We start from the raw sequence: 26,006 nt of genomic DNA, 5'->3' as shown, positions 1-26,006 counted from the left end.
TTCATTTCGAGCATGCGCACTGGGATACCCCCACGGACGGCGCCTGCGCCGTTCAAAAAAAACGTCAATTACGTGGGGTCAATAGGAATTACCATAAAACACGCCCCCATCTCATCCATTTGAATTGCGCGCCCTTACGCCGACACAGTTACACTATGCCGCCGTAACTTGCGGCGCAAATTCTTTGTGGATAAGGAAAATATGCTGTAAGTTACGGCGGCGTAGTGTATCTGAGATACGCTACGCCGGACGTATAGATGCGCCAAGGTACGTGGATCTGGCCCTATAGAGGGATATGCTGTCTTCGTATTTCATGCCTGAGGTTTACAATCACTTTACTAACCACGGCCGTCTTAATAACATCATGGACCCCTGGGCAAGGTAATGCCCCTAATAGACATGTGCATAACAAAAATGTTCGTATTTTTTTGTTCCGTTTCGTCTTGTTCCGTAGATTTGTAAAGATTCGTAATTTCGTAAGACGCAAGTTTTCCTATTCGGACCCGTTCGTATTTCGTAAGACGCAAGTTTTCCTATTCGGACCCGTTCGTATTTCGTAAGACGCAAGTTTTCCTATTCAAACCCGTTTGTATTTTCGTAACAGTTTTATTTTCGTTGATACTGAATGATTCGTAATTCTGTCTAATTTATTTTCGTTGATTCGAAATTCGTAATTTTGTTAGATAATCATTTTCGGTTAATGGATTTGTAATTTTGTATATTCGTAAATACATAGGAACACGCGGCTAATCCATATTAAGATATACTTTCTCTTAAGCCCCGTACACACGCGTTTTCCAAAAAATCCGACCGTGTGTACGCTCTATCGGACAAACTTTTTCGGTTTCAAAAGTCTGGCCAACTCCCTTCAGACAAAAATCCACGGAAAAGTTTGTTTGAAGTCCGATCGTGTGTACGAGGCTTTACACTGTACAATGTGACTCAGCACAAAACAGATAAGCTGATTGGCTAAGATATTAAGTAATCACTCACTATCTACACTGCCCAGTGCCTATTCGAAAGAACGATACAAGTACACAAATTTACGAACAGACAAAGAAACGGATTTACAAAACACACAAATTAAAATACGAACATACGAATGAAAATACGAACAGACAAAGGATTTAAAATACGGAATGCAAATCGTTCGTTATAGATGTTATTTTCGTTCTTTTGCTTTTTCGGTGTTTCGTATTTTAGTAAGATTGTCCAATCATACGTTCGTATTTTTGCTTGTTCGTTATTTTGCTTATTCGTAATTCCGTGATTTTCGTATTTTGGTTCTTTCAGCTTTTCGGATGTTCGAATTGATATGAATGTACGAATACTAACAAATTCGTACGAAAATCCAGCCTGTCCGAATTTACTACTCTCAAGAATTAAAGTATAAATATTTGATAGAATTAAACATAATAAAATTGATTTTAAACAATAAGAAAACATGACATAAATCAAAGACTGCCGTAATAAACACAAAGGGCGCAGTACATGGGGGATCAGGAGGGCAGAGTGCAGTTTATGGGACGCTGGCCGGGACATGGCCATCCCGGGACAGCTAAGTAGAAAGCGTGACTGTCCCGGCAAATCCGGGACCGTTGGCAAGTATGATGTAATGCAAGATTCTCATGGGGCCCCCATGCACCTGGGGCCCCTGGGTAGTGCCCAGAGCTGCCCATGCATTAAGACAGCCCTGTTACTAACAGCCGAGTCACTGATCACACAAGTAAAGAAAGTCAGAAAAAAGTCAGCAGTTGTGATCTCCATGCTTGTTCTGGGTTACAGATCCAAAATACTGCAGCAAGAGGATCAGGATGACAGCCAGACATTTAGCATGTTTAGGAAAGGCCAGAAATTGAAGCCCCAAGGATTTTCTAATGGCAGGTTTCCAATGACAATACTACCGTGTTTCCCCGAAAATAAGTCCGGATCTTATATTAATCTTGGCAACAAAAGACACAGTAGGGCTTATTTTTGGGGTAGGTCTTACCATGTAATGTGTTGTCTTCTCTTCCCCTCTCTCGACCTGCCTGTTAGGAATCCCCAGTGTGAACTTAGTTAAAATGCTTGTAAAATCTTGTAATCCACTCTATTACTGTAGTATATAATGTACAATGTGTGTATTTCTGTAATATATTTGTGCCAAATACCTTCATTATAGCACCGCTCTGCGCTTCTGTGACCTGCCGGAGCTCATTTCCCTGCATTTATGTTACAGAAACACACACATTGTACATTGTGTACTACTTTAATAGAGTGGGTTATAGGATTTTAAACTAGGGCTTATTTTCAGGGTAGGGCTTATATTGCAGTCCTCCTGGAAAATTACGCTATTTAGGGTTAGGCTTTATTTTTGGGGAAACAGGGTAGTATTGGAATTCCTCTCCGTGATTCCTCCTTTGGTGATAAAAGTGTGCTCTGCTCTGTATCTCACCCACAATTACACTCGATGCCAGGTGGGTATTGGCAATGGCTGGCAGCCTAGGTATGCAGACACCCGATCATCACCCTCTATTATAGCACAAGCCTGGCCGGCGTAGACACATTACCTATGAAGTGGAAAGAAATGTCTACTTAGCTGGCTGTGAGCTCCTCTAGGTGCAGTTTTATGTACATTGAAAGAGTGTGGTATCATGAATATTAATGAGGCTCCATTAATACGTTATTTTATTGTTTTACACAATAATAAGCTGCATTAAATTATAAATTAGATATATAGCTTTATAACCGCACATGAGTAGATTATACGTGGAATAGGAGAGTTGACAGATTTCAGAATTATAAACATGTTTAGATCATCCTAATGCACTGCAAATAGAACGATCAATCACTTCTATAGTGAGTAACATGACATCACACATTACATATAGATATGGAACGCTGACATGCATTTCACTTTTCATTTCTTAGAATGACATTGGATTTAAAAAAAATAAGAATATTAAAAACATTATGCAGCATTAAAACACTGTGAAAAAGTTTTTTTTTTTTTATGTTGTATTCAAATTAGTACTGAGAGAAATACAGAAGCTGCCGCTGATGACTGAAAATGCTAGCTGCCTGGCTGAAATGGTGAGCAAAGAGCTTATACTTTCAAGGGCATAGACCTGAAACCAGGGGCGGACTGACAACTCATGGGGCCCTCGGGCAATAGGAGATTATGGGGCCCCCGGGCAATAGAAGATTATGGGGCCCCCAGGCAATAGGAGATTATGGGGCCCCTAGGCAATAGGAGATTATGGGGCCCCCGGGCAATAGAAGATTATGGGGCCCCCAGGCAATAGGAGATTATGGGGCCCCCAGGCAATAGGAGATTATGGGGCCCCCAGGCAATAGGAGATTATGGGGCCCGGAGGCAATAGAAGATTATGGGGCCCCCAGGCAATAGGAGATTATGGGGCCCCTAGGCAATAGGAGATTATGGGGCCCCCAGGCAATAGGAGATTATGGGGCCCCCAGGCAATAGGAGATTATGGGGCCCCCAGGCAATAGGAGATTATGGGGCCCTCGGGCAATAGGAGATAATGGGGCCCCCAGGCAATAGGAGATTATGGGGCCCTCGGGCAATAGGAGATTATGGGGCCCCCCGGCAATAGAAGATTATGGGGCCCCCAGGCAATAGGAGATTATGGGCCCCCGGGCAATAGGAGATTATGGGGCCCCTAGGCAATAGGAGATTATGGGGCCCCTGGGCAATAGAAGATTATGGGGCCCCTAGGCAATAGGAGCTTATGGGGCCCCCGGGGAATAGAAGATTATGGGGCCCCCAGGCAATAGGAGATTATGGGGCCCCTGGGCAATAGAAGATTATGGGGCCCCTGGGCAATAGAAGATTATGAGGCCCCTAGGCAATAGGAGCTTATGGGGCCCCCGGGGAATAGAAGATTATGGGGCCCCCGGGCAATAGGAGATTATGGGGCCCCTAGGCAATAGGAGTTTATGGGGCCCCCAGGCAATAGGAGATTATGGAGCCCCCAGGCAATAGGAGATTATGGGGCCCCTAGGCAATAGGAGCTTATGGGGCCCCCGGGGAATAGAAGATTATGGGGCCCCCAGGCAATAGGAGATTATGGGGCCCCTAGGCAATAGATTATGGGGCCACACAGTACTTTATACACACACATACAGTATACTTACACAGTATAGACACACAATATACACACACAGTATACACACACACACTGAGAAGGTACTGGAGAGGCGGGGCAGCTAAAATCTTGGAGTTTTTAGACCAAAAGGATGTTGGTAAGGGACATTTTAGGGATAGATGTAAAAAAAAACATATTTGTACATACTGTCCCTTGTTTTACTGAGGCTGGCAACCCTGATGGGGCCCCCTAGTGGCACGGGGTCCTCGGGCAGTGCCCGAGTGCCCAAATGGTCAGTCCGCCCCTGCCTGAAACGAGTACATAAATCATCACATATAAATGATCAGAATCCAATATGAGGATTAGGGGTCTGGCATCGTTTTGACTCAAGCCCAAAACTAACAAGATAAAAATGAATAGTTGTTACGCTATTCACTTTCAATCTGGAGCTCATCCCAACAGTACATCATTTCTGCCACAAGATGTCCTCAGTTTGACATCCGGCATCATTCAACTCACTTCCACTGATCCCATGTTGTCTTGAACCCAGCCCAGACAGTGAGGTCCTGATCACACCTTAGCGATCGGAATCCTGGGCACAATCATGTGATTCTGGATCATGCTTTTTCAATTTATTATTAATGGCACCCCAAAGGTACCAAAAAATGAACATTTTGTAGTGTGAAGAAAAATGTGAGAAAGGCGCCAAGGTACGCTGTCCAAAAATGCGCCACTGTAGGACAAAGAGCATGTAGTACTGTGTCCCCTAATGCTAGATATGAGGTTAGACTGGGCACCCACGCCGCCCACCCCCCCAACATTTTTATGTCACATGGTATTTGTGCAGCATTTTTTAATACTGTACGCATTTTTTTGAATAAATAAAATTTCAATGAATAAAAAATAAATAAAAAGATGATGTTACGCTGAGTAAAAAGATACCTAACATGTCACGCTTTAAAATTGCGCACACTCATACAATGGCGACAAACTTTGGTACTTAAAAATCTCCATAAGCTCTAAAGGCTTTAAACGCCTCTACAGGTTACTTGTTTAGAGTTACAGAGGTCTAGAATTATTGCTCTCACGCTAACATTCGCGCCGATACCTCACATGTGTGGTGCGAACGCCGTTTACATATGCATGCGTGACTTAGGTATGCGTCCGCTTCTGCGTGCGAGCACGTTTTTTTGTTTTTTTTACACTGTCCCTTGAATTTTTTTCTTTTTTTTTTATCAGCTTACGAGGAATTTAACCACTTCAGCCCCAGAGGATTTGGCTGCCAAATGACCGGGACACTTTTTGCGATTCGGCGCTGCGTCGCTTTAACTGACAATTGTGCGGTCGATTCCCCAAAAAAACGTCCTTTGTTTCCCACAAATAGAGCTTTCTTTTGGTGGTATTTGATCACCTCTGCGGTTTTTATTTTTTGCGCTATAAACAAAAGTAGAGCAACAATTTTGAAAAAAAAAAAGCTATATTTTTTACTGTTTGCTATAATAAATATCCCCAAAAAATATATAAAAAAATATTGTTTTCCTCAGTTTAGGCCGATACGTATTCTACATATTTTTGATAATAAAAAATTCAATAAGCGTTTATCGACTGATTTGCGCAAAAGATATAGCGTCTACAAAATAGGGGATAGTTTTATGGCATTTTTATTAATAATTTTATTTTTTACTATGGCGGGTGATCAGCGATTTTTATCGTGACTGCGACATTATGGCGGACACATCGGACACTTCTGATGCTATTTTGGGACCATTGTCATTTATACAGCGATCAGTGCTATAAAAATGCACTGTTACTGTGTAAATGACACTGGCGGTGAAAAGGTTAACCACTAGGGGGCGAGGAAAGGGTTAAGTATGTCCTAGGAAGTGATTCTAACTGTGTGGGGGTTGGACTTACTGTGACATGACACTGATCGCTGCTACTGATGAGAGGGAGCAGACGATCAGTGTCCTGTCACTAGGCAGAACAGGGAGATGCCTTGTTTACACAGGCATCCCCCCGTTCTGCAGCTCCGTGACACGATCACAGGACACCGGCGAAGTTCGCGGCAGGGGCGGGCACGCACGGCGCAAAATTCAAAGTGACGCCAAATCTCTTCTTTACCTTTAAGAAGTAAAATATTTTGATTTAAAAAAAAATTGTTTACTTCCACCTTGGACTGGAAGTAACACCATGACGTTGCTCCAATCCGCCAAGGCAGGCCATAGAGGCAATCAAAGACAATCTAGTGTGTTATTGCCTCTCTGACCAGCCAGAGGCATCGTCAGATCATTTCTCAGGCAAGCCAGTGGAAACAGTAACCCCGAGAGACACTGGCGAGCGGCAGGAGGGTCTCGCCGCTTCTGAAAATGTTCCAGCAGCTCATGAGTTGCTCGCAAAGCTTTCAAAGGAAAGCCAGCTGAAAAGAAAACATTACAAGGGTTATGGCTGATATCTTCATAGTCCCAGTGAACCACTTGCAAACCGCAATGTATATATACGTATTGCGGTGGGCAAGTTATTAACGGCCACTTAGAGTAAGAATTGCAGAGGGAGATGGGATGTTCCAGCCTCCAGTCCCTGCGCAATCATTTTACTACCGACTGTCTCAGGAAAGTGCTCAGAGCCAATCAGACGTTATAATGCAGACCTCTTCTTTCTTGCTATGTTGTCGGATGGCCACAGAGTGAGGGGGGCGCCCCAGTCTGACCTCATAGTGAGGGTTAGCCCTAGACATGTGCACTGCCAAAAATGTCGTTTATGTTATTTTCGTTCTTTTTATTTTTTTCGGAAATTCGGGAATTCGGGAAATTAAAAAAAAAAAAATGTGTTTTTGTTTCATTCGTTTTTTTAAAATTTTTCGGAAATTCGGGAAAATCGAAAAAAATTTTTTTTCCCTTTTATTCCTTTTTTTGCTTTTTTCGGAAAATCGTAATTTCGGGAAATTCGAAAATTCGGAATTTCGAATTTTCGGATTTCTGAAAAAGCAAAAAATGAATAAAACGGAAAAAACAAAATTTTCGAAAAAAACGAATGAAACGAAAATGAAAAAAACGAATTTTCGGAAATTCTAAAAATTCCGGAAAATTCGGAAATGAAAAAATTTGCAAGTATGAAAAAATGTAATTCTAAAATTCTGGATTTTTTTAATTTTCGAATTTTCGAAAATTCTGTTTTTTTTTAATTTTCGAAATTCGTAAATTCGAAAAATAAAAAAATTCGAAAATTCGTATATTCGAAATGTTGAAAATTCGTATATTCGAAATGTTGAAAATTCGTATATTCGAAATGTTGAAAATTCGTATATTCGAGATTTCGAAAATGAAAAAATTGGAAAATTCGAAAATGAAAAATTCGAAATTGGAAAATTCGAAAATGAAAAATTCGAAATTTCGAAAATTCGAAATTTCGAAAATTCGAAATTTCGAAAATTCGAAATTTCGAAAATTCGAAATTTCGAAAATTCGAAATTTCAAAAATTCGAAAATTCGAAATTTCGAAAATTCGAAATTTCGAAAATTCGAAATTTCGAAAATTCAAAAATTCGAAAATTCAAGATTCGAAATTGAAAAATTTGAAAATTAAAAATTCGAAATTGAAAAATTTGAAAATAAAAAATTTGAAATTCGAAAGTAAAAAATTCGAAAATTGTAAATTTTTGGAAAATTGTAAATTTTTGGAAAATTGAAAATTTTGAAATTCAAAAGTAAAAAATTAGAAAATTCGAAATTTGTAAATTCGAAAATAAAAAATTCGAAAATTCGAATTCCAGGTGCGCTATACCCATTCCGGCTGGAGTGGCGAAGGAAAGTTTGTCGTTGGAACTGAACTGTGTTCTCCATCTCCACCAAGTTCAACTGTTTTACCTTGTTGGAAATTTCGAATTTTTAATTTTTTAAATTTTCGAATTTTCAAATTTCGAATTTTCAAATTTCGAATTTTCAAATTTCGAATATTCAAATTTTTTATTTTTCGAATTTTTCAATTTTCGAATTTCGAATATTAGAATTTTCAAATTTCGAATATTAGAATTTTTCATTTTCGATTTTCAAAATTTGGATTTGGAAAATTTTCGAATTTTCGATTATTTTATTTTTCGAATTTTCGAATTGTTCAATTTCGAATTTTTCAATTTCGATTTTTTCATTTTTGAAATTTCGAATTTTTCAATTTCGAAAATTCGAAATTGAAAAATTCAAAATTGAACAATTTGAAAAATAAAATAATCAAAAATTCGAAAATTTTCCAAATTCCAAATTTTGAAAATCGAAAATGAAAAATTCGAATATTCGAAATTTGAAAATTTGAATATTCGAAATTCGAAATTCGAAAATTGAAAAATAAAAAATTTGAATATTCGAAATTTGAAAATTCGAAAATTCAAAAAATAAAAAATGAAAAATTCGAAATTTCCAAAATTGAAAAATTCGAAAATAAAAATGAAAAATTCGAAATTTCCAAAATTAAAAAAAAAGAAAAATGTTCGTATTTCCGAAAATCAGAATTTCCGAAATTTGGAAATACGAAAATTCGGCATTTCGAAAATTGTAAAAACGAAAAATATTCGTATTTCCGAAAATCCGAAGTTCGGAAATACGAAAATTAAAAAATCGGAAATACGAAAATTCGGAAATTAAACATTCGGAATTTCGGAAATAAAAAAATTCGGAAATTCGAAATTTTCGGAAGTCCGAAAATTCGGAAATAAAAAATTTGTTAATACGAAAATTCGGAATTCACGAATTTCCGAATTTTCGTTAAAAAACAAATTATAAACTAAACGAATTGCACATGTCTAGTTAGCCCTTTCAGCACTTTAATATCTGACTTAATCACTTACTAAGTATGCAGCTACTTTATCTTTTCTTTCCCATGCAGCAGTTTAGGCTGTGTCATGACTGTTGCTCCAGGTTTCCTATTTCAGGGTGACTCCTTTATCTTGAAGCATCCTATGGAGCCTCCCTTGAGTTATGTCTTCCTACACTGTGTGCATCAATAGAAACACACAGTACTGTAGCCTAGGATGGAAAAACACTCCCCTGGCTGCTTTTTTCTCCTCCCCCAAGCTAGCTGGAGATTGCACTGTCCACTGTTATCTTTTTCCTGTGTGGACCGGAAGTTCAGGGAAGCAGCACTGAGAAACAGGAACTAGCAGTATTGAAAGTTGTATACTGCAAGTACTTGGGTATGAATTTTGACAAATCGTTTACTGGGGAATATTTATTTTATTGTGTTTAAAAAAAGCGGTGTTTTGGCAAAAAAAAAATGGTTGGTGCTTTAAAAAATGTGTGTAACGCATTTAGGTGCATTAAGTGCTTGGGCGCTTAATAATTTCATTGACCAAAATACGTTTATTCTGGCCACTGGCATGAATTAACGCTCAAGAGCTAAAGAGAGGGGCCTTCGGTTTTCTTTTTTTTTTCTTCTTGCCTTGTTTGTTTGTTGGTTTGGTTGTCTGTTAGTTTGATTGTTTGTTTGTTTTCTTAGTAGCGATATATTGATAATCTAGAGATTATTTGAAGATAGAAAGATTTAGGCCCAGATTCTCAAAGGACTTACGACGGCGTAGCGCCATGTACGCCGTCGTAAGTCCAAATGAGAGCCGTCGTATCTATGCGGCTGATTCTTAGAATCAGTTACACATAAATTCGGCTAATATACGAGTGGCGTAAGTCTCTTACACCGTCGTATCTTAGGGTGCATATTTACGCTGGCTAGGTGGCGCTTCCATAGATTTCCGCGTCGAATATGCTAATGAGCTAGATACGCTGTTTCTCACGAACGTACGTGCGTCCGACGTAGCAAGATACGTCGTTTACATAAGACATACGCTGGCGTAAAGTTACCCCTCATAAAGCAGGGGTAAGTCATCTTAGGTATGGACATCGGAAACGTACGAACAGAGTAGTGTTTTACGTCGTTTGCGTAAGTCGTCCGTGAATGGGGCTGGATGTAAGTTACGTTCACGTCGACTGGGCATTGAGCGGGCGTAATTTAATTTGAAAATTCAACGTGATACTGAGCATGCGTGCGCATGCGCCGTTTGAAAAAGGGGTCATGATTAGTTTACATAAAACACGCCCCCCTGTTCCTCATTTGATTTAGGCGCGCTTACGCCGGCACATTTACGCTACGCCGCCGTAACTTTAGACGCAAATGCTTTGTGAATACAGCACTTGCCTCTCTAAGTTGCGGCGGCGTAGCTACGATACGCTACGCCCGCTTAGATTTACGCCGCCCTACGAGAATCTGGGCCTTAATGTTTAGAAATAACATATTTATTCTGCAGAAAAAGAATTGTAATATGGTGACTTGCTGTAATGTCTGAAAAACCTTTAAAAAAAAAAAAACCATCTCCCACAGTACTGGCACACAGTTAACCCTTTGAAAGCCCCTGATGCTAACCCCTTCCCAGCCAGTGTCATTAGTATAGTGACAGTGCATATTTTCTATTTGTGTCACTGGTCCCCAAAAGGTGTCAGAATGTCCGTTGCAATATCGCAGTCCTGCTATAAGTCACTGTTCGCTCTCCTTACTAGTAAATAATAAATAAAAAAATAAATAAAAAATATCCCATAGTTTGTAGACACTTTTCCGCAAACCAATCAATATACACTTATTGCGATTTTTTAAACCAATAACATGTAGCAGAATACATATTGACTTAAAATCATAAAGAACTTTGATTTTTTTTTCTATTTTTTATTGCATAGGTTTTATAGCAGAAAGTAAAAAATATTGTTTTGTTTTTGTTTTGTTTTTCAAAATTGTCATTTTTTTTTTTTTTTGTTCATTGAGCAAAATATAAAACGCAGAGGTGATCAAATATCACCAAAAGAAAGCTCTATTTGTGGGAAAAAAAAGACATACATTTTGTTTGGGTACAGCGTCGCAAGACCGCGCAATTGTCAGTTAAAGTAACGCACAAAAAATGGCCTGGTCAGGAAGGAGGGTAAATTTTCCGAAGGTCAAGTGGCTAAACCCCTCTATACTCCTATGTGTGCAAGGATACATCACCTAACATGCCGAGGTGTTTAGAGGCAGGAAAAAAATGGCAGGCGCCCCGAGGAGCAGCGCCATAAACATCCAGAGTGCATTAGGCCTAATATACTTGTTATCTGTGTGCTTGATCCATGTCAGCAGGGCTGCCATCAGGGGGGTACAGGCAGTACACCTGTAAGGGGCCCGGATAGCAAACCCCTTTAAAAAAAAATAAAAAATTGTAATTTTTTTTTTTTAGGGGTCCGGAGGTCCCCAGATGGCAACCCCCCCCCCCTTTTTTTTGTTATAATATATATATTTTTTAATATATTTTTATTTTATTTTTTATTAAAGGGCCAATTTTTTTTTTTTTTTTTTTTTTAGAGGTCCCCAGGGGCCCGGATTACAACCCCCCTTTTTTTAATAAAATAAATAAATAAAAATTATATTATTTTATTTCTTTTTTTTTTTCTATATATATATATATATATATATATATATATATATATATATGTATTTCTCCTATTTTTTGTAAAGCCCCTCCCCCCCACGCTTCTCAATTCGCGGCAGCCACCCCCCCCCCCCGCTTCTCAATTTCAAGCGGCAACCCCCCCCCCCCCCCTGTTCTCTGCTCCAGGGGGGCCATGCCTGAAGCTGTGTAAGGGGCCCCATAATTCCTGATGGCGGCCCTGCATGTCAGTGACCTGGAAAATGCTGAAACCAGAACCTGCCAGGCAGCTAGTATTCTTAGAAGGAGGTGAGTGTCAGCCCCTGTGTCTCCCTCTGTACAGGTTCCCTGTGATGTGCGCTTAGAATACGGGAACCTCTCACTATGGGAACAGAAGTTCAGCTTCTTATATTTCATGCGTACAGTCCCAAGTCGTGATGTAACGTGCACTCCTCATGTAGATAGAACACGTCCCTACAACCTTACTTTATCCGGCATTATTCTGAGACCAGCAGCTTACAAGACATTCTTCAAACTATTTACAAAATATAAAACCTTAAAAAGCAACACGATCAAGCAAAACACTAATACAAACATAAAACATCTTAACACTGCCAACCAATTAAGCTTTACCTTTGCAGGGAAACAAAGAGGAAGTAACACCCATCAGGGTTTACTTCCTCTTTAAAGTTCTTTGAATGCTGATCAAAGCCCCGGTCACTAAATAAAACTGTTACCATACAGTCCTCTTCACACTGTTTGCTTCGCTTCACTTCAAAAAACATATACCCCATGTCTATTACTTGGTGCTTCAAAGCATCTCCACAGTAGGGTTGCCACCTGTCTGGGATTCACCCGGACAGTACGGGTCATTAATCATGTGTCCAGGTTTCAGACTGTCTGAAACCCAGACACATTATTCAGACATGACTGTAGCCCCCCCCCCCCCCCTCTCCAACTTAGGCACAGATTCCCCCTGTTGCTCGGTTTTGCACACATCTATGCTACCCAATAACCAAGTACCACAACCACCCAGTGCATAGGCCCCATCCCTTCTCTGTCCTGCCCCTGAGCAAGTGAGTACACTAAGGTAAGGGGGACTCAGATGTAAGGGGTGTTCTGTGGACTCTGATGTAAAGGGGAGCTTTGGGAACCCTGATTTAATGGGGAATGCTGGGAAATCTTATGTAAGTGGGGGCTTTGGTAAGCAGAACCCCCCTTACATCAGAGTTTCATTTTATACCACAATCCATGGTGTTCCCCCGTAAAAAAAAGAAATTGCCATGTACCGCTAAAGTATTTGGGTTTGGCTTGAAGAAAAGGTGGCAACCCCACTCCACAGCCATCGCAGAAGTCTATGACAAAGCTCCCTATCAGCACCAGAAGCTGTCGAGAAGCTTTTATTCAGCGTTGGGGGTATGAGATATCCCAGGATGCACTGGGAAACCAACAAGCAAACCAGAAAGAAAGATGTCCTCAGTAGTCACTTCCAGTTCATGTGTATATTTTCTGGGAGTGTCTGCCGCAAACGTCACTTCTGGTGTGCAGCGTGGAGCAACAAGAAGGTGAGCAGGGTCCGAACTAGAGTGGATGAAGTAGCAGATTGGTGGGCAATATGGGAAGGTGAGTGGGGACTAGAGAGAAAGTGAGGACTGAGCGGCAGAGGCTCAGCAGGGCTGAGAGACCAGAGCAGGAGAAACTAGGAGATGTCACATTTGGTGAGCAGCGTGGGAGCAATATAGTGGGAGGTGAGCGGGGAAAGAAGAGAGAGGAGGATCAGCAGAGCTGAGAGACCAGAGCAGGAGAAACTAGGAGATGTCACATGTGGTGAGCAGCGTGGGAGCAATATAGTGGGAGGTGAGCGGGGACCAGAAAGAGAGGAAAATCTGCAGACCTGAGGGACCAGAGCAGGAGAAACTAGGAGATGTCACATTTGGTGAGCAGCGTGGGAGCAATATAGTGGGAGGTGAGCGGGGACCAGAAAGAAAGGAGAATCTGCAGAGCTTAGGGACCAGAACAGGAGAAACTAGGAGATATCACATGTGGTGAGCAGCGTGGGTGCAATATAGTGGGAGGTGAGCGGGGATGAGAAAGAGAGGAAAATCTGCAGAGCTGAGGGACCATAGCAGGAGAAACTAGGAGATATCACATGTGGTGAGCAGCATGGGAGCAATATAGTGGGAGGTGAGTGGGGAAAGAAGAGAGAGGAGGATCAGCAGAGCTGACTGAGAGACCAGAGTAGGAGAAACTAGGAGATATTACATGGGGTGAGCAGCGTGGGTGCAATATAGTGGGAGTTGAGCGGGGACCAGAAAGAGAGGAGAATCTGCAGAGCTGAGGGACCAGAGCAGGAGAAACTAGGAGATGTCACATGTGGTGAGCAGTGCGGGAGCAATATAGTGGGAGATGAGCGGGGACAGAAGAGAGACGAGGATCAGCAGAGCTGAGGGACCAGAGCAGGAGAAACTAGAAGATGTCACATGTGGTGAGCAGCGCGGGAGCAATATAGTGGGAGGTCAGCGGGGACTAGAAAGAGAAGAGAATCTGCAGAGCTGAGGGACCAGAGCAGGAGAAATTAGGAGATGTCACATGTGGTGAGCAGCGTGGGAGCAATATAGTGGAAGGTGAGTGAGGAGAGAAAAGAGAGGAGGATCAGCAGAGCTGAGGGACCAGAGCAGGAGAAACTAGGAGATGTCACATGTGGTGAGCAGCGTGGGAGCAATATAGTGGGAGGTGAGCGGGGACCAGAAAGAGAGGAGAATCTGCAGAGCTGAGAGACCAGAGCAGGAGAAACTAGGAGATATCACATGTGGTGAGCAGCGTGGGAGCAATATAGTGGGAGGTGAGAGGGGACGAGAAAGAAAGAAGAATCTGCAGAGCTGAGGGACCAGAGCAGGAGAAACTAGGAGATGTCACATGTGGTGAGCAGCGTGGGTGCAATATAGTGGGAGGTGAGTGGGGACAGAAGAGAGAGAAGGATCAGCAGAGCTGAGGGACCAGAGCAGGAGAAACCAGGAGATGTCACATGTGGTGAGCAGCGTGGGAGCAATATAGTGGGATGTCAGCGGGGGCCAGAAAGAGAGGGGAATCTGCAGAGCTGAGGGACCAGAGCAGGAGAAACTAGGAGATGTCACATGTGGTGAGCAGCGTGGGAGCAATATATTGGGTGGTGAGCGGGAACCAGAAAGAGAGGAGAATCTGCAGAGCTGGGGGACCAGAGCAGGAGAAACTAGATCTCACATGTGTTGAGCTGCGTAGGAGCAATATAGTGGGAGGTGAGCGGGGACTGAAGAGAGAGGAGGATCAGCAGAAATGAGGGACCAGAGCAGGAGAAACTAGGAGATGTCACATGTGGTGAGCAGCGTGGGTGCAATATAGTGGGAGGTGAGTGGGGACAGAAGAGAGAGGAGGATCAGCAGAGCTGAGGGACCAGAGTAGGAGAAACTAGATCTCACATGTGGTGAGCAGCATGAGAGCAATATAGTGGGAGGTGAGCGGGGATGAGAAAGAGAGGAAAATCTGCAGAGCTGAGGGACCAGAGCAGGAGAAACTAGGAGATATCACATGTGGTGAGCAGCATGGGAGCAATATAGTGGGAGGTGAGTGGGGAAAGAAGAGAGAGGAGGATCAGCAGAGCTGACTGAGAGACCAGAGTAGGAGAAACTAGGAGATATTACATGGGGTGAGCAGCGTGGGTGCAATATAGTGGGAGTTGAGCGGGGACCAGAAAGAGAGGAGAATCTGCAGAGCTGAGGGACCAGAGCAGGAGAAACTAGGAGATGTCACATGTGGTGAGCAGTGCGGGAGCAATATAGTGGGAGATGAGCGGGGACAGAAGAGAGATGAGGATCAGCAGAGCTGAGGGACCAGAGCAGGAGAAACTAGAAGATGTCACATGTGGTGAGCAGCGCGGGAGCAATATAGTGGGAGGTCAGCGGGGACTAGAAAGAGAAGAGAATCTGCAGAGCTGAGGGACCAGAGCAGGAGAAATTAGGAGATGTCACATGTAGTGAGCAGCGTGGGAGCAATATAGTGGGAGGTGAGCGGGGACCAGAAAGAGAGGAGAATCTGCAGAGCTGAGGGACCAGAGCAGGAGAAACTAGGAGATATCACATGTGGTGAGCAGCGTGGGAGCAATATAGTGGGAGGTGAGAGGGGACGAGAAAGAAAGAAGAATCTGCAGAGCTGAGGGACCAGAGCAGGAGAAACTAGGAGATGTCACATGTGGTGAGCAGCGTGGGTGCAATATAGTGGGAGGTGAGTGGGGACAGAAGAGAGAGAAGGATCAGCAGAGCTGAGGGACCAGAGCAGGAGAAACCAGGAGATGTCACATGTGGTGAGCAGCGTGGGAGCAATATAGTGGGATGTCAGCGGGGGCCAGAAAGAGAGGGGAATCTGCAGAGCTGAGGGACCAGAGCAGGAGAAACTAGGAGATGTCACATGTGGTGAGCAGCGTGGGAGCAATATATTGGGTGGTGAGCGGGAACCAGAAAGAGAGGAGAATCTGCAGAGCTGGGGGACCAGAGCAGGAGAAACTAGATCTCACATGTGTTGAGCTGCGTGGGAGCAATATAGTGGGAGGTGAGCGGGGACTGAAGAGAGAGGAGGATCAGCAGAAATGAGGGACCAGAGCAGGAGAAACTAGGAGATGTCACATGTGGTGAGCAGCGTGGGTGCAATATAGTGGGAGGTGAGTGGGGACAGAAGAGAGAGGAGGATCAGCAGAGCTGAGGGACCAGAGTAGGAGAAACTAGATCTCACATGTGGTGAGCAGCATGGGAGCAATATAGTGGGAGGTGAGCGGGGATGAGAAAGAGAGGAGAATCTGCAGAGCTGAGGGACCAGAGCAGGAGAAACTAGGAGATGTCACATGTGGTGAGCAGTGCGGGAGCAATATAGTGGGAGATGAGCGGGGACAGAAGAGAGACGAGGATCAGCAGAGCTGAGGGACCAGAGCAGGAGAAACTAGAAGATGTCACATGTGGTGAGCAGCGCGGGAGCAATATAGTGGGAGGTCAGCGGGGACTAGAAAGAGAAGAGAATCTGCAGAGCTGAGGGACCAGAGCAGGAGAAATTAGGAGATGTCACATGTAGTGAGCAGCGTGGGAGCAATATAGTGGGAGGTGAGCGGGGACCAGAAAGAGAGGAGAATCTGCAGAGCTGAGGGACCAGAGCAGGAGAAACTAGGAGATGTCACATGTGGTGAGCAGCGTGGGAGCAATATAGTGGAAGGTGAGTGAGGAGAGAAAAGAGAGGAGGATCAGCAGAGCTGAGGGACCAGAGCAGGAGAAACTAGGAGATGTCACATGTGGTGAGCAGCGTGGGAGCAATATAGTGGGAGGTGAGCGGGGACCAGAAAGAGAGGAGAATCTGCAGAGCTGAGAGACCAGATCAGGAGAAACTAGGAGATATCACATGTGGTGAGCAGCGTGGGAGCAATATAGTGGGAGGTGAGAGGGGACGAGAAAGAAAGAAGAATCTGCAGAGCTGAGGGACCAGAGCAGGAGAAACTAGGAGATGTCACATGTGGTGAGCAGCGTGGGTGCAATATAGTGGGAGGTGAGTGGGGACAGAAGAGAGAGAAGGATCAGCAGAGCTGAGGGACCAGAGCAGGAGAAACCAGGAGATGTCACATGTGGTGAGCAGCGTGGGAGCAATATAGTGGGATGTCAGCGGGGGCCAGAAAGAGAGGGGAATCTGCAGAGCTGAGGGACCAGAGCAGGAGAAACTAGGAGATGTCACATGTGGTGAGCAGCGTGGGAGCAATATATTGGGTGGTGAGCGGGAACCAGAAAGGGAGGAGAATCTGCAGAGCTGGGGGACCAGAGCAGGAGAAACTAGATCTCACATGTGTTGAGCTGCGTAGGAGCAATATAGTGGGAGGTGAGTGGGGACAGAAGAGAGAGGAGGATCAGCAGAGCTGAGGGACCAGAGTAGGAGAAACTAGATCTCACATGTGGTGAGCAGCGTGGGAGCAATATAGTGGGAGGTGAGCGGGGATGAGAAAGAGAGGAGAATCTGCAGAGCTGAGGGACCAGAGCAGGAGAAACTAGGAGATGTCACATGTGGTGAGCAGCGTGGGAGCAATATAGTGGGAGGTGAGTGGGGACAGAAGAGAGAGGAGAATCTGCAGAGCTGAGGGACTAGAGCAGGAGAAACTAGATCTCACATGTGGTGAGCAGCGTAGGAGCAATATAGTGGGAGGTGAGCGGGGACTGAAGAGAGAGGAGGATCAGCAAAGCTGAGGGACCAGAGCAGGAGAAACTAGATCTCAAATGTGGTGAGCAGCGTGGGAGCAATATAGTGGGAGGTGAGTGGGGACTGAAGAGAGAGGAGGATCAGCAGAGCTGAGGGACCAGAGCAGGAGAAACTAGATCTCAAATGTGGTGAGCAGCGTGGAAACAATAGTTGGAAGTGAGCAGGGATTGAAGAGAAAGGACTGAGCAGCCCAGAATCAGCAGAGCTAAGGGACTGGAGCAGGAGAATCTAGCAAATGTCACACGTGGAGCATGGGCGCAATATAGCGGTAGGTGGTCAGGGATCAGATAGAGAGAAGGATCAGCAAACCAGAGGATCAGCAGAGCTAGGGGTACTACTGAGCAGGGGATGAGCTGAACAAAGGTACTAATAAGCTGGGGATCTGCTGAACAGGGGTGCTATTGAGCTGGAGATCTGCTGATTGGGGGTACTACTGAGCTTGGCTTCTACCAGGCCCCAACACACAGGGCATTTGCCAAGCTTCATTAAAGCTTCAAAAAGCATCATAGAAGCATTAAAAAAAAGCATGTTGAAGCAGTATGTGCTTTAATGTGTGTTAAAGTTGAAGCAAGTGTAAATGAGCCCTAAGTCTCACCATATACATTGCAAATCGAACTGTAGAGTTATTAAAACGATACAATATAAGCACCGACTTAAACTAGGTTGTGGAAAAGATTCTTTACTGTTAGAGCAGCAAAAATGTGGAACTGAAAATCTTTTAGAAGTCTTCCTCAGGAAGCAGAATGTATACAATTATGGGAATTGTTAGAGAATAAAATCACACACACACATACTGGGGCAGATCCTCGTACAGCGGCGCATCTGTACGCCGGGCGTAGCGTATCTAAGATACACTACGCCACTGTAACTTATTTTTTTTATCTTGAATCCTGAAAGAATTTGCGCCGTAAGTTACGGCGGCGTAGTGTATCTCTGGTGGCGTAAGGGCGCGGAATTCAAATGGATGTAATGGGGGCGTGTTTTATGTAAATACGTTGTGATCCGACGTAAACAACGTTTTTTTTAACTGCGCATGCGCCGTCCGTGGGGGTATCCCAGTGCACATGCTCTAAATTAACCCGGAACAAGCCAATGCTTACGACGGTGACGTCATTCTACGCAAATTCCTATTCGCGAACGACTTACGCAAACGACGTAAAAAATTCAAAATTGTACGCGGAAACGACGGCCATACTTAACATTGAGTACGCCTCATAATAGCAGCTTTAACTATACGCCGGAAAAAGCCGAACGCAAACGTAAAAAAATGCGCCGGCCGGACGTATGTTTGTGGATCGCCGTAACTAGCTAATTTGCATACTCGACGCGGAATTCGACGGAAACGCCACCTAGCGGCCGGCGGAAAAAATGCACCTAAGATCCGACTGCGTACTAAGACATACGCCTGTCGGATCGACCCGAGATGCCGTCGTATCTTGTTTTGTAGATGTAAAACAAAGATACGACGCGGGAATTTTAAAATTACGCCGGCGTATCAATAGATACGCCGCCGTAATCCTTTTGTGGATCTGCCCCACTGTATATAGGTTGAGCTGGGTAGATCTGTGTCTTTTTTAAACCTTATAAGCCCTCCAATAATACGTATCCAATCACTCAGGCCCTTGCACTACCTGGTTGTTGGTAGATCTAACAGGGATTGTACAATCAGATTGTTATGTGTGTGGAGAATTCTTCCCAAGTGTAAGGAGTATTCTTCTCAGTGATCATCATATCAATGTGCAGTGAGCTGCAGATATAACAGTAATTAGTGGGGGGTTCCCTGAAAGTTATTTCAGGGGTTCCTCTGTGTTCAAAAGGTTAAGAAGGACATGCTTCGCCCTCTGAAGAGTGATCAGCAATGGATTACATTTACACTTTGATAAACAATTAATCTATTTTCCGATTAATTTCCCCCATTAGTAATAATCTTTAACCAACAACCCATTTGATCGCAATCCAGCACATGGGAAAGTGGATTTTGATGGACTGTTAAGATACAATCAAACCTTTTTTGATGGATCTGTTTCCAGCATGCAATCTCATCATCTGATCGACTAAAACACATTCATGAACAACGCAAGTCAGCGCTTCCAATCCATGCAGAACCATCAATGAATTTCCACCCTGACCCATCAACTCAGTTTGATCGAGTTTGCTCTAAACCAAGTCAAAGTCCATTAGAAGAGAGAGTGGTGGCTTATTGATCGGTTTCCCAATCAATCATCAATCACAAACTGCACATTGGTCAGATAATATACTCAAAGGGGCAGATCCAAGAAGAAGTTACAACGGCGTATCTATTGATACGCCGCGTAACTTCTATTTTGCTCCGGTGTATCTTTGTTTTGTATCCACAAAACAAGATACGCTTGAAGCTGAGCTAGATCCGACTGACGTACGTCTTAGCCCCCATTCACATCTAGGCGTTTTTACGCCTGTAGCGCTGCCGCCAGAGGGCTGGAAACACATTTCCCTTTATGGATATCGTTCACATCTCCACGCCGAACGCCGGACGCCTGAAAAAAGGTCCCGGACCTTTTTTTCAGGCGTCTTTCGGCGTTCGGCTAGGAGATGGGAAGCATCTCCATAGAGGGGGGTCAATCTGGGGCACATCTAGGCAGACAATACCAGCGTTTTGTTGCCGCAAATCGCGGTACAAAACGCCGCTATTTGTACCACGATTTGCGGCGACAAAACGCCGCGATTTCGTCCGCCTAGATGTGAATGGAGCCTTAGTACGCCGTCGGATCTAAGGTGTATATTTACGCTGGCCGCTAGGTGGCGCTTCTGCCGAATTCCGCGTCGAGTATGCAAATTAGCTAGATACGCGAATCCACAAACGTACGTCCAGCCGGCGCTTTTTTTTACGTCGTTTCCGTAAGGCTTTTTTCGGCGTAAAGTTACCCCTGCTATATGAGGCGTACTCAATGTTAAGTAAGGATGTCGTTCCTGCGTCGAATTTTGAAAATGTTACGTTGTTTGTGTAAGTCGTTCGCAAATAGGGCTTTGCGTAGAATGACGTTCACGTCGTAAGCATTGGCTTGTTGCGGGTTAATTTCGAGCATGCGCACTGGGATACCCCCACGGACGGCGCATGCGCCGTTCAGAAAAAACGTAATTTACGTTGGGTCAAGTAAAATTAACATAAAACACGCCCACATCTTTAACATTTGAATTCCGCGCCCATACGCCGGCAGGTTTACGCTACGCCGCCGTAACTTTAGAGGCAAGTGCTTTGTGAATACAGCACTTGCCTCTCAAAGTTGCGGCGGCGTAGCGTTAATACGATACGCTACGCCTGCCGAAAATTACGATCTGCTACGTGGATCTGCCCCAAAGAGTGTATGGCCTTCCTAGGGGAAGCAATTGTGGGGGTGGTAAAAGCACAGTTCAATGCGTGTAACCCCCCCCCCCCCAATACAAGTATAAACAAAACCCTAAAGCAGTAATTAACCCTAAAATGTAATATATTGCAGCTTACCAATCATTAGATATGGTGGCTGCATTCTTTTTTAAACTTTTCACCTTATTCACCTGGTGATCAGGCCAGAAACACACCTCCATATTAAAGTACCCCCTACTCTGTATGAAGGAGTGCAGGAGGCACAACAGACTGCAGCATTGTCAGTCTGGAGGGGAGGGGAGTGTTAGATGTACTAGCAGATTTAGATACACTAGCAAATTGAAGCCACACATTTTACCTACCGCCCTATAATAATAATATCTTACCTGTAGGTAACATTTAGGAGATATTCACCCTGGATGCAGCCGGTGACATCACTGGCGCATGCTTTCTGAAGGTCCCGCATACTGCGCTGGAACTTTAGAGCACCGTGAGGGAAACAAAAGGCTCCCGCATGCAGGCGAGTGACGTCATCGCAGCTCTGGTCACTCACAGCCGGTGATCTGCCAATATGATTCCGGCTATCAGGATGGTTCCTGTAAGGACTGCGCAGGCGCAATCCTTGCCGACTTAAATCTCCGAACCTCGGCCGGCATCCAGGGCGACGTGGAATTTGAGGAAAGTGGCCAGTCGGCTCCACTCGCTCGGCCTCCTGGCTCTTTTTTTAACATCCTCCAATCCACAGGGATGTTAAGGAATGAGCCTGGATGCCGGCCGAGGTTCGGAGATTTCCGTCGGCTAGGATTGCGCCTGCGCAGTCCTTACAGGAACCATCTGGATAGGGGAACAATACCGACAAGTCACCGGAGCTCGTGAACCCGCAAAGGAAGACCGGGGGACGACGGAAGCTCTGTCAGCGGCGAGAGCGTGCCGCTGGAGGACTTCATTCTAAGGTAAGTATTTCATAATGTGCTAGTATAGGATGCATACTAGCACATTATGCAGGGGAACGTTTTTTTTTACCGCAGCGATTTACAACCACTTTAAGCACTTATAGAAAACAGTTTTTTTCCGTTTGGGAAGGAGGTTTTACATGAATAAATAAAAGCTGACCATTGTGTGCACCTGTCATTGGTAAATGGCATGTATCAAACCCTTTAACTGCTACATCTGCAGGACAGCTTGTTCTGTTGCAAAACAACAGACTCACTGGTCAGATCACCAGGTGAAAATAAAGGAAAGAAAGCCTAAAAAAAAGAAAACGAATGCAGACATCACTATAAATGGGTAAGCTGCAATATAATAAACGTTTGCTTTTGGGGTTAATATGTACAACAGTTTCCTTCCCTCTTTATTTTTATATTTCTTTGTTTTTATATTTTTGTTTTTATTTTCATTATACTCTAATGTTTTAACAATTCTAGATTCCTTGTCAAAAACCCCTTCTAACCGAGTCATTTAAACTGTAAACTGGTCCAACTCTTGATCCATGCTTCACAAGAACTATTCTGTTAAGGCTACTTTCACATTGAAGGCATTTTTCAGGCATAAAGCACCTCCCATGTGTGGGATCCTGAGTGCTTTCTTACAGGGGCGGTGCGCTTGCGGGACGTTACAAGAAGTATTTTTGGGGGTGGCATATAGGGCGCTCCTAAACCGCCCCTGCCCATTGGAATGCATGGGCAGCGCCTGAAAAGCGCTTTGTGGTTTTAACCCTTTTTCCGGTGGCTAGCGGAGGTTAAAAGCACCCCGCTAGTTGCCGAAAAGCGCAGCTAAAACAAGCGCCACTTTACCGCTGTCGCGGCGCAGCCCCAGTGTGAAAGTAGCCTAAGAGTACAAATGATTACTAATTATTATGATCCGCACATTCTGTATTTATCATTCTTCCAATACAAATAAGTGTTTCTCACATTCTGTATGATAACTTTGTGCTTGTACAAATTATCCAGAAAACAATAGAAAAAAATATGGAAAAAAAAAAAAAAAAAAATACCACTTTAAACATAAAAGCCCAAATTAGGCAGAACACCAGCAACAATGCCACCACACTGGCAGAACACCACCAGCAATGCCACCACACTGGCAGAACACCAGCAACACTGCCATCACACTGGCAGAACACCACCAGCACTGCCATCACACTGGCAGAAGTAAATGACAGTTTGTAAAACCCTCTGTCCATGGATGTCCATGACTGACATGCAGAAATGATCGTTTTTACAAACTGTAAATTTACTGACAGTTAGCAACCCAAAGTGATCTTTGATTTCACAAAACAAAACACAAGAAGCTGTATATTGTAACCAATCAGCTTCTAGCTCAGCATGTTCAATTAGGCTTTGCAAATGAAAGCTAGGAGCTGATTGGTTGTCACATACAGCTGCTTCACACTTAGAAAATCTGTGATGTAAATGTCACACCTTCCCAGGGAGGTCACCCCATCATTACAGAGGTGACAGTTCTCTGACAGCCGGGTGCTGATTGGCTGATTGGAGTTTACCTGCATGTAGGGTTCCTGTGGCCAGCCGGACCAGATATTGTACAAACTTCAGGATCTCCCTCTTACATCTCTTCCTACAGGTACTCATAGCGATGTCCGGGGCCGGGAGGGGGTTCCCGGGGATGAAGAGCCGCAGCCGGGGAGAGATGATCGGAGGAGCGGAGGACACAGTCCGGCTGTCCGGGGAGCGCTCTATGGTATGTACTAATATCACCGGAGAGAGAGAGAGACTCACCGATCCGCTCTGCAGCCTGGGGGCGGGGCCTGTCCTACTACACTCCGCATCATTCATCTCCTATATACTCATCATTCATCCCATATATACTCATCATTCATCCCCTATATACTCATCATTCATCTCCCCATATATACTCATCATTCATCTCCCCATATACTCATCATTCATCTCCCTATATACTCATCATTCATCTCCCCATATACGCATCATTCATCTCCTATATACTCACCATTCATCTCCTATATACTCATCATTCATCTCCCCATATACTCATCATTCATCTCCCCATATACTCATCATTCATCTCCTATATATACTCATCATTCATCTCCCCATATACTCATCATTCATCTCCCCATATACTCATCATTCATCTCCCCATATACTCATCATTCATCTCCCCATATACTCATCATTCATCTCCCCATATACTCATCATTCATCTCCCCAAATACTCATCATTCATCTCCCTATATACTCATCATCCATCTCCTATATACTCATCATTCATCTCCCTATATACTCATCATCCATCTCCTATATACTCATCATTCATCTCCTATATACTCATCATTCATCTCCTATATATACTCATCATTCATCTCCCCATATACTCATCATTCATCTCCTATATACTCATCATTCATCTCCCCATATACTCATCATTCATCTCCTATATACTCATCATTCATCTCCTATATACTCATCATTCATCTCCTATATACTCATCATTCATCTCCCCATATATACTCATCTCCCCATATATACTCATAATTCATCTCCCCATATATACTCATCATTCATCTCCCCATATATACTCATCATTCATCTCCCCATATATACTCATCTCCCCATATATACTCATAATTCATCTCCCCATATATACTCATCATTCATCTCCCCATATATACTCATCATTCATCTCCCCATATATACTCATCATTCATCTCCCCATATATACTCATCATTCATCTCCTATATACTCATCATTCATCTCCCCATATATACTCATCATTCATCTCCCCATATATACTCATCATTCATCTCCCCATATACTCATCATCCATCTCCCCATATATACTCATCATTCATCTCCTATATACTCATCATTCATCTCCTATATACTCATCATTCATCTCCCCATATATACTCATCTCCCCATATATACTCATCATTCATCTCCCCATATATACTCATCATTCATCTCCCCATATATACTCATCATTCATCTCCTATATACTCATCATTCATCTCCCCATATATACTCATCATTCATCTCCCCATATATACTCATCATTCATCTCCCCATATATACTCATCATTCATCTCCCCATATATACTCATCATTCATCTCCTATATACTCATCATTCATCTCCTATATACTCATCATTCATCTCCTATATATACTCATCATTCATCTCCTATATACTCATCATTCATCTCCCCATATATACTCATCATTCATCTCCCCATATATACTCATCATTCATCTCCCCATATATACTCATCATTCATCTCCCCATATATACTCATCATTCATCTCCTATATACTCATCATCCATCTCATATATATACTCATCATTCATCTCCCCATATATACTCATCATTCATCTCCCCATATATACTCATCATTCATCTCCCCATATATACTCATCATTCATCTCCTATATACTCATCATTCATCTCCCCATATATACTCATCATTCATCTCCCCATATATACTCATCATTCATCTCCCCATATATACTCATCATTCATCTCCTATATACTCATCATCCATCTCATATATATACTCATCATTCATCTCCCCATATATACTCATCATTCATCTCCCCATATATACTCATCATTCATCTCCTATATACTCATCATTCATCTTCTCGCTATTTTCAGAGCCGGTGCTATGGTACAGTTACGGTGCTATGATACATGTACGGTGCTATGGTACATTACGGTGCTATGGTACATGTACGGTGCTATGGTACATTACGGTGCTATGATACATGTACGGTGCTATGGTACATGTACGGTGCTATGGTACATTACGGTGCTATGGTACATTACGGTGCTATGGTACATGTACGGTGCTATGGTACATTACGGTGCTATGATACATGTACGGTGCTATGGTACATGTACGGTGCTATGGTAC

General features: G+C 43.5%; 1 protein-coding gene across 1 annotated transcript in view; it reads right to left on the bottom strand.

The window, feature by feature from the left end:
* The window catches only part of KCNIP4 (potassium voltage-gated channel interacting protein 4), an 894,954-nt gene extending 871,140 nt beyond the window's left edge, over positions 1 to 23,814 (bottom strand). The window contains exon 1 of the mRNA XM_040335194.1: positions 23,616 to 23,814. Within this exon, the coding sequence (XP_040191128.1) occupies positions 23,616 to 23,703 (88 nt within the window). The 5' untranslated portion in view covers positions 23,704 to 23,814. The remainder of the gene's footprint in view (positions 1 to 23,615) is intronic.
* Positions 23,815 to 26,006: the final 2,192 nt, after the last annotated feature.

This window comes from Rana temporaria, chromosome 1 (genome assembly GCF_905171775.1).
Source record: "Rana temporaria chromosome 1, aRanTem1.1, whole genome shotgun sequence".
NCBI lineage: Eukaryota > Metazoa > Chordata > Amphibia > Anura > Ranidae > Rana > Rana temporaria.
This window is presented reverse-complemented; position numbering and strand designations above follow the sequence as displayed.